The sequence below is a fragment of the Danio rerio genome, chromosome 22, assembly GCF_049306965.1.
Source record: "Danio rerio strain Tuebingen ecotype United States chromosome 22, GRCz12tu, whole genome shotgun sequence".
Classification (NCBI taxonomy): Eukaryota; Metazoa; Chordata; class Actinopteri; order Cypriniformes; family Danionidae; genus Danio; species Danio rerio.
The window spans coordinates 38,813,157-38,824,661 of NC_133197.1; the positions used below are offsets into that span (position 1 = coordinate 38,813,157).

Sequence of the window (11,505 nt, forward strand, 5' to 3'; positions counted from 1 at the left end):
GTAAGTGGATACACCTGTGGCGCGCACCGGCCTCGAGTCCCACGGAAGAAGCTCTGGACTATAAGAGGAGGAACGATGGCAGAGGAAGCCGAGAAAGGACCTGGCCCGGACATATTGTTTTACTTTTGTTTTATTATTTTCTTATTGTTTTTACTAATAAATATTTTAAAACTGCGTCGGTTCTCCGCCTCCTTCTTCCCGGCAGCCAAAGGGCCGTAAACTTCATTACAAATGTTTTACATTTTTAAACATATATTTTTATTCCAGCCAAACTAAAAGAAAACTCTATACCTAAACTAGAAAATGTAATATAATCTAAATATATTAGCACTGTATTTGTCATTACTGTGGTTGTTGAATCTTAAAGACGAAAGTGAAACTGACTTACTTCCCGAATGAAGCTACTGTCTGTGGCCGCAGGGAAGATTTCCTTTTTCAGAGTCATGTTCCTGTCAGGAGATGCAGAAAGTCTCACACAGGTCTGTGAAGAAATGCATGCTCACAAAACTGAGTGTGGTTTCCCTCACATTGCTTTACAGGTGGAGCTGAAGGCTTGCCACCAGGGGTCGCTCTCATCAGTGGATGTCAAGTTCTGGTCTGTGTTTTTCTGAAGAGAAAATAATGAAAATCAGTCTACATGAAACAAGCAGAGATCACTGCAACTGGAATAGTGTGTCGTGTAAAAATAAATCTGACCTGCGCAAAGTCATAAGTCACGTCTTCACCGGCTTCTCGACACCAGACTTTAATCTGTTCTTCAAACTCCTGCAAGATGAAGTGGATTAGAGCTGACACTTGATGTAAATAGTGTCATTCAGTTTAAAGCAAATTGATGGATGAATGAATGAATAAATGAATAAATGGATTGATGAATAAATTAATGAATGAATAAATGGTTTGATGAATGAATGAATGGATTGATGGATGGATGAATAAATGAGTGAATGAATAGATGGAAGAATGGATGGATGAATGTAGAATAAATGCATGGATGAATGAACAGATTGATGTATAGATGGATGAATGAATGTTAAAGGAATTAATAAATGGATGAATGAATAGATTAATGAATGCATGAACAAAAAAACCGAATGAATGAATGGATTGATGGATGAATGAATTGATAGATGAATGAATAGATGGATGGATGAATGTTGAATGAATGCATGGATGGATGAATGAATAGATTGACGTATAGATGGATAAATGAATGTTAAAGGAATTAATAAATGCATAAATGAATGCATGAATGAACAAACGAATGAATTAATGAATTAACGTAAAAATGAATGGATGAAAGTTGAATGAATAGATGCATAGATGTATAAATGGATGAATAAATGAATGAATGGATTAATAAATTGATGGATGAATAAATTTATGGATGTTGAATGAATGCATGGATGAATGAATTGGCGGATGGATGAATGGATTGATAAATGAATGGATGAATAAATGTTAAATTAATGAATATTGAATAACTAAATAAATCGATGAATGAATGCATGAACGAACAGATGGATGAATGAATGAATTAAGAGTAAAAATGGATGGATGAAAGTTAAATGAATAGATGCATAGATGTATGAATGAATAGATGGATGGATTGATGGATAAATGGATGTATAAATGAATGAATGGATTAATAAATTGATGGATGAATAAATCGATAGATAATTGAATTAATGGATGAATAAATAGATGGGGGATGGATGGATGAATGGATAGATGGTTGCATGAATGAATGTATGAATGGATGGATGAATAAATTGATGTATGTATGGATGGATGTTGAATGAATGCATGGATGAATGAATGGGTGGATGAATGAATGGGCGGATGAATGAATTGCTGAATAAACGTTACATTAATAAATATTGAATGAATGAATAAATGGATGAATGAATGCATGAACTAACATGAATGATTGGATGAACGAATAGATGTATGGGTGAAAGTTGAATGAATGGATGCATAGATGGATAAATGGATGAATGAATATATAGTAGGATGAATTAATGATTTGGTGTATGAATGTTTGAATGAATAGATGTATGAATGCATGTAAGAATAGGCATCATGCATATGCATATGGATAAATGAATGGATGGATAAATGGATGAATGACTAGACGGAAGAATGGGTAAATGCATGAATGATTGTATAAATGGATGAATAAAAAGATGGATTGATGAATGAATGGATGAATGAATGAATGAATGAATGAATGAAAAGATAGATGGATGAATGAATGAAATCACACAGACCTGCAGGTTAACAGTAGGAGGGATTCTCAAGTCAAAGCTGACGTCCATTTCTGCAGGAACCACATTATAAGCGACGCCTCCTTTGACCATGGTCATGTTAATAGTGGTGACGTCTCCCAGAGTAAAACACTCACTGGTGTTCAGTCTGAAAACACACACACACACACACACACACACACACACACACACACACACACACACACACACACACACACACACACACACACACACACACACACACACACACACACACCCAGTGTTTCTTCATGTTCAACAGCTCTGCTTTAAATAAAAGTCAACTTCTGAGGAAATCTCACCGCTGATTCTCTTTCTCTCTGAACTCCAGGAAGGAGTTTATAACTCGCCGCTGTGGAGAAACAGACATGTCAAAATTCATTAAGTACACTTACTAAAACTGTAAATGTGTAAGTGTATTTTCAAAATGTAATTTATTTTTGTGATTTAAAGCTGAAACTGAGCAGTCTTAAGTGCAAATATGGTGACTTGAGGATAAAATAATAATAAATTCTGCTAATTTTTATAAACATTAAAAACAATGGTGCTTTTTAATATTTTTGTGAAAATGTGAAACCTTTAACAGGAGTGTTTCTTAACAGATCAACAGCTTTTATTTAAAATCTAATTTTTGTAAAGTTATATTACACTATTACTATTATCAATCAATTTACATCATTCTTGCTCAATAAAAAATATATTTAAACATATATAAGAATATAATAAGAATATATTTTAAAACATTTAGTAATCATACTGGCACCAACTTTATTATTGTTATTTTTTTATTATTATTTTTTTCATTTTATTATTATTATTATCATCTTTATTTAGTTTTAATAATGATACTAAGAAAAATGCAATAATGCTGATAATAATAATAATAATAATAATAATAATAATAATAATAATAATAATAATAATACAAATAATTTTTATGTCAATATAAAAAATAAAGCGAAAGATAAAATCTAATAGACAAAAAATATAGGCCTTTTTAAAAGGAACGGTGAAATTACACTTCACATCATCTGCCTGCAGCTCCAGATTTACTCACGTTTACTAGATTATTCTCTGAACACTCACTAATTTCTCTGCTGCTGTGTTTTCCACAAACCTGGAACCATGACCTGGACTTCCAGGACAGCGAACGGTGATCCCTGCAGGACAGAGCACACATTATTAACATATAAACACACACACCTGTTGGTATTGGTGGTTTACAGGGACTTCCCAAAGGCGTAATGTAGTTTATACTATAAAAAACACTACTTTTTTAAAACTCGTGGCAAAATTTGAAAGTCAAAAGACGACACCAAATATGATTTTTAAGTGTTTTGAATTACAAGGACACCAGGCATGTCCTCATAAACCACCACAATAGACTACAACTAGGTCATACCCATGTCAACATACAAATTTCTGTCCTTATACACCACCAAAACCAGTACACAAACACACACAAAGGTAATACTCACACCAGAGGTTTCTTTCCCCATAGAATACAGTATAAGCATTGGTGGGGTTTGCCAATCCTGAAAAAAAATATGAGTAAATGGTTTTGCATTTGTGTTTAGGATGCTATAATAATGATATTGCATGATTATTATTTTGTTTGTAACAACATCCCACCAGATAGTTATTCAAATCTACATGAGGTATATTGACTGCATCTACCTGTTCGAGTGATACTAAAATGGTGTAATTGTTACTTAAAAGCAAGTCTACATGTTTGAAAAGTGACTACAGGAACTAAAAGACTGAGTTTACACTCTGAATTTACCTTCGTCAAGAGCAAATCCGATGTTCAGCTTCTGAAATTCTGGATGCTTCACAAACGCTTTCATTCCTTTTTCCCCACCGACCTCCTCATCTGTCAAGAACATTCAAAATACCATTTTAGGGCTGTAAAAAAATTCTACAATATATTGCAATATTGAGTATAAATTGTGAAACTCAATTTACCTGGGGGCCTGGCTGAGGCTGGGCCACATCAGGTTTCCCACAAGTAATTAATTATTTTGCTAATTATAATTTTTTTATTTGTTTATTTTTTTCACCCTATTTTGTGATAAGATTGGATTTTTTAACACAAAATACGATGAAAAAAAAAAAATGAATAAGAAAATAAATCAATCAGTATTAAATAGTATTAATAATAATAACTAGATTTACTATTGTCCGCCGTTCTGTTGTTAAAGGAAAAAGAAGCAAGACTGTGTTGTTGTCATTTGTTTTGACTACTTTTACATCATATAAATATATGTGATATTTATTGTGTGAGGCAATGAAAATACAATGCAGTTAGCGCAATGCAAATGACGCACAAATAACGGTGCGACTCTATAATTTGTCTGGGTTACCGGGGACTCTTATTGGCGATGGACAGGTGTCGATATGTGACTGCAGACGACATTAACCGATGTCCCGCCCCTGAGAGCCATATACCCCACCGTGATTGGTGGGTTTGTTAAGCTCCATGCACAAAACTGTAAAGTGCTACACATATCAAAACATTAAACTTTCAAATTAAGGCAGGGGCCACAAACTATCATCCCTCAGACCGAGAGTTTGAGACCCCTGCTGTACATAAATACAATTAATCTTTCTTAAAGTTAGGTAATTTCTAATACCTGAATACTTTGAACTGATTTAAAAAATAAACACTCATAAAATAATAAATGTTTTGGTAACTTTGTGGTTAAACTTTCCAGTGACTCCATAAATCACTAGATTTAGATGTGGCTGCTGGTCAATTATAATACTGATTCAACGTCGCAGATACTGCGATTGGACTATTGCACATTGTGTTATGCTGAAATTATATATTGTGCAGCCCCAATTGTACTTTACAACAATATAATACTATGCCAAAAATCACATAAGACCTGAAGTCAATTGGTTATGAAGTGTTTCCGCTTTCGTTGAACAAAACTAATTCAGTTCAGTACATAAATCTACATAAGGATGCTTTAACAAATGAATGAAAAGATTATGGTGAGGTCTGACCTGGGACAAATGTTAAGTGGATGGTTCGAGAAAATCTATTCCCAGCCGCCTTCAGTCTGCGAATGGCTTCAATGTACCTGCAGGAGAAAATGAATGCGAACACTTGCTATATGATCTGTAATTTATCAGAACTAAATATCACAATTGCTTAAAGCAAACAGTATTGCCGTTAAACTCACTGTATGGTGACGGATTTCATATCCTGAGCTCCTCTGGCGTAGATGTTGCCGTCCGCATCTTTCACAGCAGCGAATGGATGATGTTTCCAGTGCTCCTGCAGAAGAGGCACAGACAGTGATGTGACGTGTTGTTAATCAGTGCAGAGACGGATGTGTTTCAGCTTTACCTCATACACAGGAACCACATCAGTGTGTGAGTTCAGCACCACAGACTTGAGCTCCGGCCTTGAGCCGATCCAGGAGATGATGGCAACCACTCGACCGGGACACACCTGAGAGATTATTGTGTGAACAAGAACAAGATGGACACGCTAAAATAGATGAGTATTAAAAGGTTCTCTGCACTTAGTAACAGCTCGATTTAAAACTGTATTTTCACAAAGAACTGCTTTATGCTGAAATTATGCCGTTATTTCTGTGAGTTTAGATTTCTTTATTTCCCGCCTTTTTGTGTTTTAAATATGTAACTGACAAAGCAGCTCATGGGTTCTTTATTTAGTGCCTTTTTTTAAATTTGTAACTGACAAAGCACCAAATGGGTTCTTTATTTACAGCCTTCTTTCAAATTTGTAACTGACAAAACACCAAATAGGTGCTTTATTTGGCGCCTTTTTTCAAATTTGTAACTGACAAAGCACCAAAAAGGTTCGTTATTTACCCCTTTTTTCAAATTTGTAACTGACAAAGCACCAAATGGGTTCTTTATTTACCGCCTTCTTTCAAATTTGTAACTGACAAAGCACCAAATGGGTTCTTTATTTACCGCCTTCTTCAAATTTGTAACTGACAAAGAACCAAAAAGGTTCTTTATTTAGCGCCTTCTTTCAAATTTGTAACTGACAAAGCACCAAATGGGTTCTTTATTTAGCGCCTTCTTTCAAATTTGTAACTGACAAAGCACCAAATGGGTTCTTTATTTACCGCCTTTTTAAAAATTTGTAACTGACAAAACACCAAATAGGTGCTTTATTTGGCGCCTGTTTTCAAATTTGTAACTGACAAAGCACCAAATGGGTTCTTTATTTACTGCCTTCTTTCAAATTTGTAACTGACAAAGCACCAAATGGGTTCTTTATTTACCGCCTTTTTAATTAAAAATTTGTAACTGACAAAGCACCAAATGGGTTCTTTATTTACCGCCTTCTTTCAAATTTGTAACTGACAAAGCACCAAATGGGTTCTTTATTTACCGCCTTTTTAAAAATTTGTAACTGACAAAGCACCAAATGGGTTCTTTATTTACTGCCTTCTTTCAAATTTGTAACTGACAAAGCACCAAATGGGTTCTTTATTTACCGCCTTTTTAAAAATTTGTAACTGACAAAACACCAAATAGGTGCTTTATTTGGCGCCTTTTTTCAAATTTGAAACTGACAAAGCACCAAATGGGTTCTTTATTTACTGCCTTCTTTCAAATTTGTAACTGACAAAGCACCAAATGGGTTCTTTATTTACCGCCTTCTTCAAATTTGTAACTGACAAAGAACCAAAAAGGTTCTTTATTTAGCGCCTTCTTTCAAATTTGTAACTGACAAAGCACCAAATGGGTTCTTTATTTACCGCCTTTTTAAAAATTTGTAACTGACAAAACACCAAATAGGTGCTTTATTTGGCGCCTTTTTTCAAATTTGAAACTGACAAAGCACCAAATGGGTTCTTTATTTACCGCCTTTTTAAAAATTTGTAACTGACAAAGCATCAAATGGGTTCTTTATTTGCCGACTCTTTTTCAACCCGGTTAAATGACAATAATAATAAAACAGTTCATTAAAAAACATGTTTTAATTTAGGTCCTAGATATCATTTTCAAAGGATGATTCTGATGAAAAGGGTTCTATATAGAGGCATAAAAGTATTCTGATAATGTTACAAGCTGGAGAACCCAAATTTACTACAGTTCAGCACCATTATTTCTAGTGTAATATGCTAGAGTGACTCATTACCTCCACTTTCTGCATGGGTAAAGCGAGCTCATCCGCCATCCGCTCCAGGAACTTCAGAGCAGCATCTGAAAGATTGATTGACATTGAGTTATTAGACTGATCCCTGACGTGATTCTTTTCAGTCTTGAAGAGCTACAAAACCAACTTTTCTGATTCTATCCAGCTACTTTGACGAAAATGTCAGACACTGTTTTGATTTTTTTTCACCCAAACTAATGAACATTTGTCACTGCACTATATTGTACCTAAAGGTATCTTTTCAAAAGGTAACACCGAGGTGACATCCTTTTTAGCTTTAGTTCAGATAGTGTACATGATTATTCATTCATTCATTTTCTTGTCGGCTTAGTCCCTTTACTAATCCGGGGTCGCCACAGCGGAATGAACCACCAAATAATCCAGCACGTTTTTACGCAGCAGATGCCCTTCCAGCTGCAGTATTAAATACTGTGTATTTAAGTGTAAATAACTTTTGTACAGTAGAATAAAAACCAAAGTGATGCATATGTGCATAAAATATAGATTCTACACTTTCAAACGAAGCTACTTACGGGGGTCTGGTGCAGTGCTAGCCCTTTAAATCTTAAAGCGAAAGTCGATGATGTCACGGACCCGGTCCGCAGAGTTTAAGTGGCTTTAAACAGCACAGGAGTGAACATTTACTCCAAAGGGTTATCAGCCGTCATAAACCTGCAGCGAGATGCTGGAAAACACTCATTGTTCTGTGTGTATGACTCTGTCAGGTACCGTAGTCTGGCTCTGGATGGACGGTCTTCAAGCGCAGGTATTCTCTGAACAGAGTCACTGAAGGGTCTTCAGCTGAGGGGCCGTCCTGCACTCCTCCACCTCCATTCAGTCCATCTTTATCAGGCAGCATCCCGCACCACTGTCCTGCAGGAGCACAGCGACTATTATTAACTAATACACACTATTATTAATTAAAGCACTAATGCACTCTTAATAACTAACACATGCTCTTATTACCTAATAATACATGCTATAAATTATTACACACTCTTAACAACTAACGCACTTTAATATTGACTAATGCTTATTAGCTAATGCACACTCTTAGGAACTAACACACACAAATAAAACAGCATATTGTTTGCTATAACATAAAGCCTATTTAAAAAGCTATTTACATTATTGAACCCACTCATGTCAGGAAAAAGTGCTTGTGTATACAGGGGTTGGACGATGAAACTGAAACACCTGGCCATTAGTATAGTGCAGGGCCTCCTTTTGCTGCCAGTTCGGGTGACTGTGCAGGCCATGAGAGATGTTCCACTTCACTTTCACGTTCAAACCACTCTGTCACCAGTCTTGCTGTGTATATTATCATCCTGATACACGCCACCACCTTCAGGACACAGTGTTTGAAGCATAGTGTGCATATGGTCCTCTAGAATGATTCTGTAGTCCTTGGGAGTGATGCGCTCATCTAGCACAAGTGTTGGGATTAGGGAATGATATTGCACCCCAAACCATCACTGATCCACCCCTATGCTTCACTCTGCGCAAGCAACAGTCTGGGTGGGATGCTTCTCTGGGGCTTCCCCACACCATCACTCTTGGGTGACGGTGAAAGTGGACTCTATCATGTCAATATGGAGCAAAAAAAGTAATATTTCCAGTACCTTGTTGAATCTATGCCACAAATGATTAAGGCAGTTCTGAAGGCAAAAGTGGGTTCAACCCTGTACCAGTAAGGTGTACCTAATAAAGTGGCCGGTGAGTGTATAATGTATAATATTGCAAATATTAATTTCAAATGGATTCTATTTTCAGTATTCTTCATTACTTCCATTATTTACTACTTCAAACTTAAAAAGGAGCTTATAAAAAATAATAAATATATAAATTTATAACAAGTTTTATGTTTGCGAGTATGGTAATTGCAAAACTGACACTGTGTATTTTAAGCTCTACTATGTTTTATATGTGAGCAAAATGTCTTTTTTTCTCAAGGGTTTTATGCAAAAATACATTAACAAATACAATTCCTTTGATCATGATTACAGCATCAACTCTCATGCTTTCCTGTTGTTTATAAATGTAAAGGCTGCTTACTGAATATATTAAGCAACTGTGTTAATAATGAATCCATCCAAAGTACAAACTAAATAGCTAAACCCTCTGAGTTTAGTAATAATTAAAAACATTTTAATATTAAAATGTTGAATTGTTTTCATAGATTAGTGTTTTTTTTATAGAATTTCAATACTTTAATACAGTTTCTTAACTAAATATAACTTATGCATATCATATACTCTTCGTTGGCACGATTTGTGAGATTTATTCACCCAAATTCATATTAAAACATTTAAACATCCTCATAAAAGCCTCACATATTTGCATTTTCTATTAATAAATATACTAATTCAGCAGACTTGCTTTTAAGGTGTTTTAAAAAGTAACTTGTAATTAATATTATTTAACTATACTTGACAATATACGTATATGCTTGACAAATGTGAAAAGCTCAGTACTTTAATATTATTGTACTATACTTGACAATGAAAACTGAAGTATCGAGCTTTTTAATCTCTAAAACACCGCATTAAACACATTTAAACTCATTTTACAGACGTAAATGCACATTTATTTCACCATGACATAACAGTAAACGTAACAGCTTTCTAATAAACACTGGTGTCCTGACATTTTATCCTACACATCAGATAATGCTACCGGTCAAATGCATGTAAACATCTCCTATACTAGTATACAGAAGTAAACAAACCTAAAGTGCGGTTAAACTAAAACGTCGACTCTTTAATCGTAAACATGACAGGAACACAGATGTCGAGAGCTTAATAATAATAATAATACATCTATAACACACGAATAAACGACTTGTCTGCAGCTCAGCATTTGTTGCACTCACCTGCATTTATGAATGTTTATTTCTTCTTCTACTGATGCTTCATGGCGGCTTTCAAAATAAAGGTGCACTTCCGCCATCTACCGGACTGGTCAAAGTAAGCGAAATACAATGTGAAAAGGGAGGGAAAAGTCTAAATGATTCTTTCTATGAAGATACTTTCATGTTACGTTAATGAGTATGACATGATATATTTCAGAATTATACTTCAATTAACCGTCTGAATACCCTAAATTGCATTGTATTTTGACTGAAGAGGCTATAACAAATGATTTATACCTGTAGGCTAACTGCTGGACTGCAAAATAAATCATGTTTAAATACACTGAATGAATGAATTATTTAAGATAATACAGTTTAGAAACCAGTCAGTTTATCTGCCAGTGCAGTAGGATAATTAAACTTGGTAAGAGTTCTTGAAAAAAAAAATACCTGGACTTTAGGGAAGAAAAAAAGTCTATAAAAAAGTATTAGCCTATAACACTTATTTCAACTTCAAGCAGTGTATTTAGTCTAATTATCTTAGAACTAGACTGTTAATAGGGTATATGCGGAACTAGTGTTTCCTCCCAAACTGATTAACTTTCGGTGAACGGTTAATGTGTCTTTTTTCCATTTTATACGGTTCCTTTTACAGCATCAATGTTGTAAAGATTATACTTGCATTTGAAATGAAGAGTAAAATTGTGAAAGCTCTGTGAACAGTGGGTGTGGAACTGCTTTCCCCTCCTAAGGCACTAGATGGTTTGCCAGAATCTCGACCAGTAGTCTTCCTCCTTGGTCTACCCAAACTCTTCCCAGGCCTGAGTATTTGTTTTTGTCTGCAATATGCTTGGCCTGTCGGTACCCATCAGCTGCCTTGGGAGTTCTACAGGTCAGCCAAGCCTGGTAGGACTCCTTCTTCAGCTTGACTGCATCCCTTACTTCCGGTGTCCACCACTGGGCCACAATAGGCACCACAGGCCTTGCATGCACTGCTGCTCATGACTGCGTCAACAATGGAGTTGGAGAACATGGACCACTCTCTCTCAATGTCTCCAGCCTCCCTGGGGATTTAGTCAAATTTCTTCCGGAGGTGAAAGTTGATAATTCCTCCGTCTTGTGGTTCTGCCAGACATTCCCGGATGACCCTCACAACACCCTACTGAAACAAACAGCTTAAACCAGCCTAGGCTGGTTGGCTGGTTTTAGCTGGTCAACTAGGC

General features: G+C 35.5%; 1 protein-coding gene across 2 annotated transcripts in view; it reads right to left on the reverse strand.

Annotated features, from left to right (window-relative positions):
• Positions 1-11,505, reverse strand: part of LOC100001620 (aminoacylase-1A) — a 35,630-nt gene that overhangs the window by 3,857 nt on the left and 20,268 nt on the right. Inside the window, exons 1-14 of one of the 2 annotated variants that reach the window (XM_001922554.7) lie at positions 10,304-10,333; positions 8,161-8,304; positions 7,414-7,478; positions 5,638-5,742; positions 5,471-5,565; positions 5,292-5,368; positions 4,066-4,155; positions 3,761-3,817; positions 3,369-3,442; positions 2,585-2,634; positions 2,268-2,412; positions 697-765; positions 528-607; positions 389-449 (exon numbers count right to left, since the gene is read on the reverse strand). In XM_001922554.7, coding sequence (XP_001922589.1) covers positions 389-449; positions 528-607; positions 697-765; positions 2,268-2,412; positions 2,585-2,634; positions 3,369-3,442; positions 3,761-3,817; positions 4,066-4,155; positions 5,292-5,368; positions 5,471-5,565; positions 5,638-5,742; positions 7,414-7,478; positions 8,161-8,290 — 1,098 coding nt within the window. In that variant the 5' untranslated portion in view covers positions 8,291-8,304; positions 10,304-10,333. Of the gene's footprint in view, positions 1-388; positions 450-527; positions 608-696; positions 766-2,267; positions 2,413-2,584; positions 2,635-3,368; positions 3,443-3,760; positions 3,818-4,065; positions 4,156-5,291; positions 5,369-5,470; positions 5,566-5,637; positions 5,743-7,413; positions 7,479-8,160; positions 8,305-10,303; positions 10,334-11,505 lie in introns of those variants that run through there. The other variant, XM_068216490.2, reaches the window with a different exon arrangement.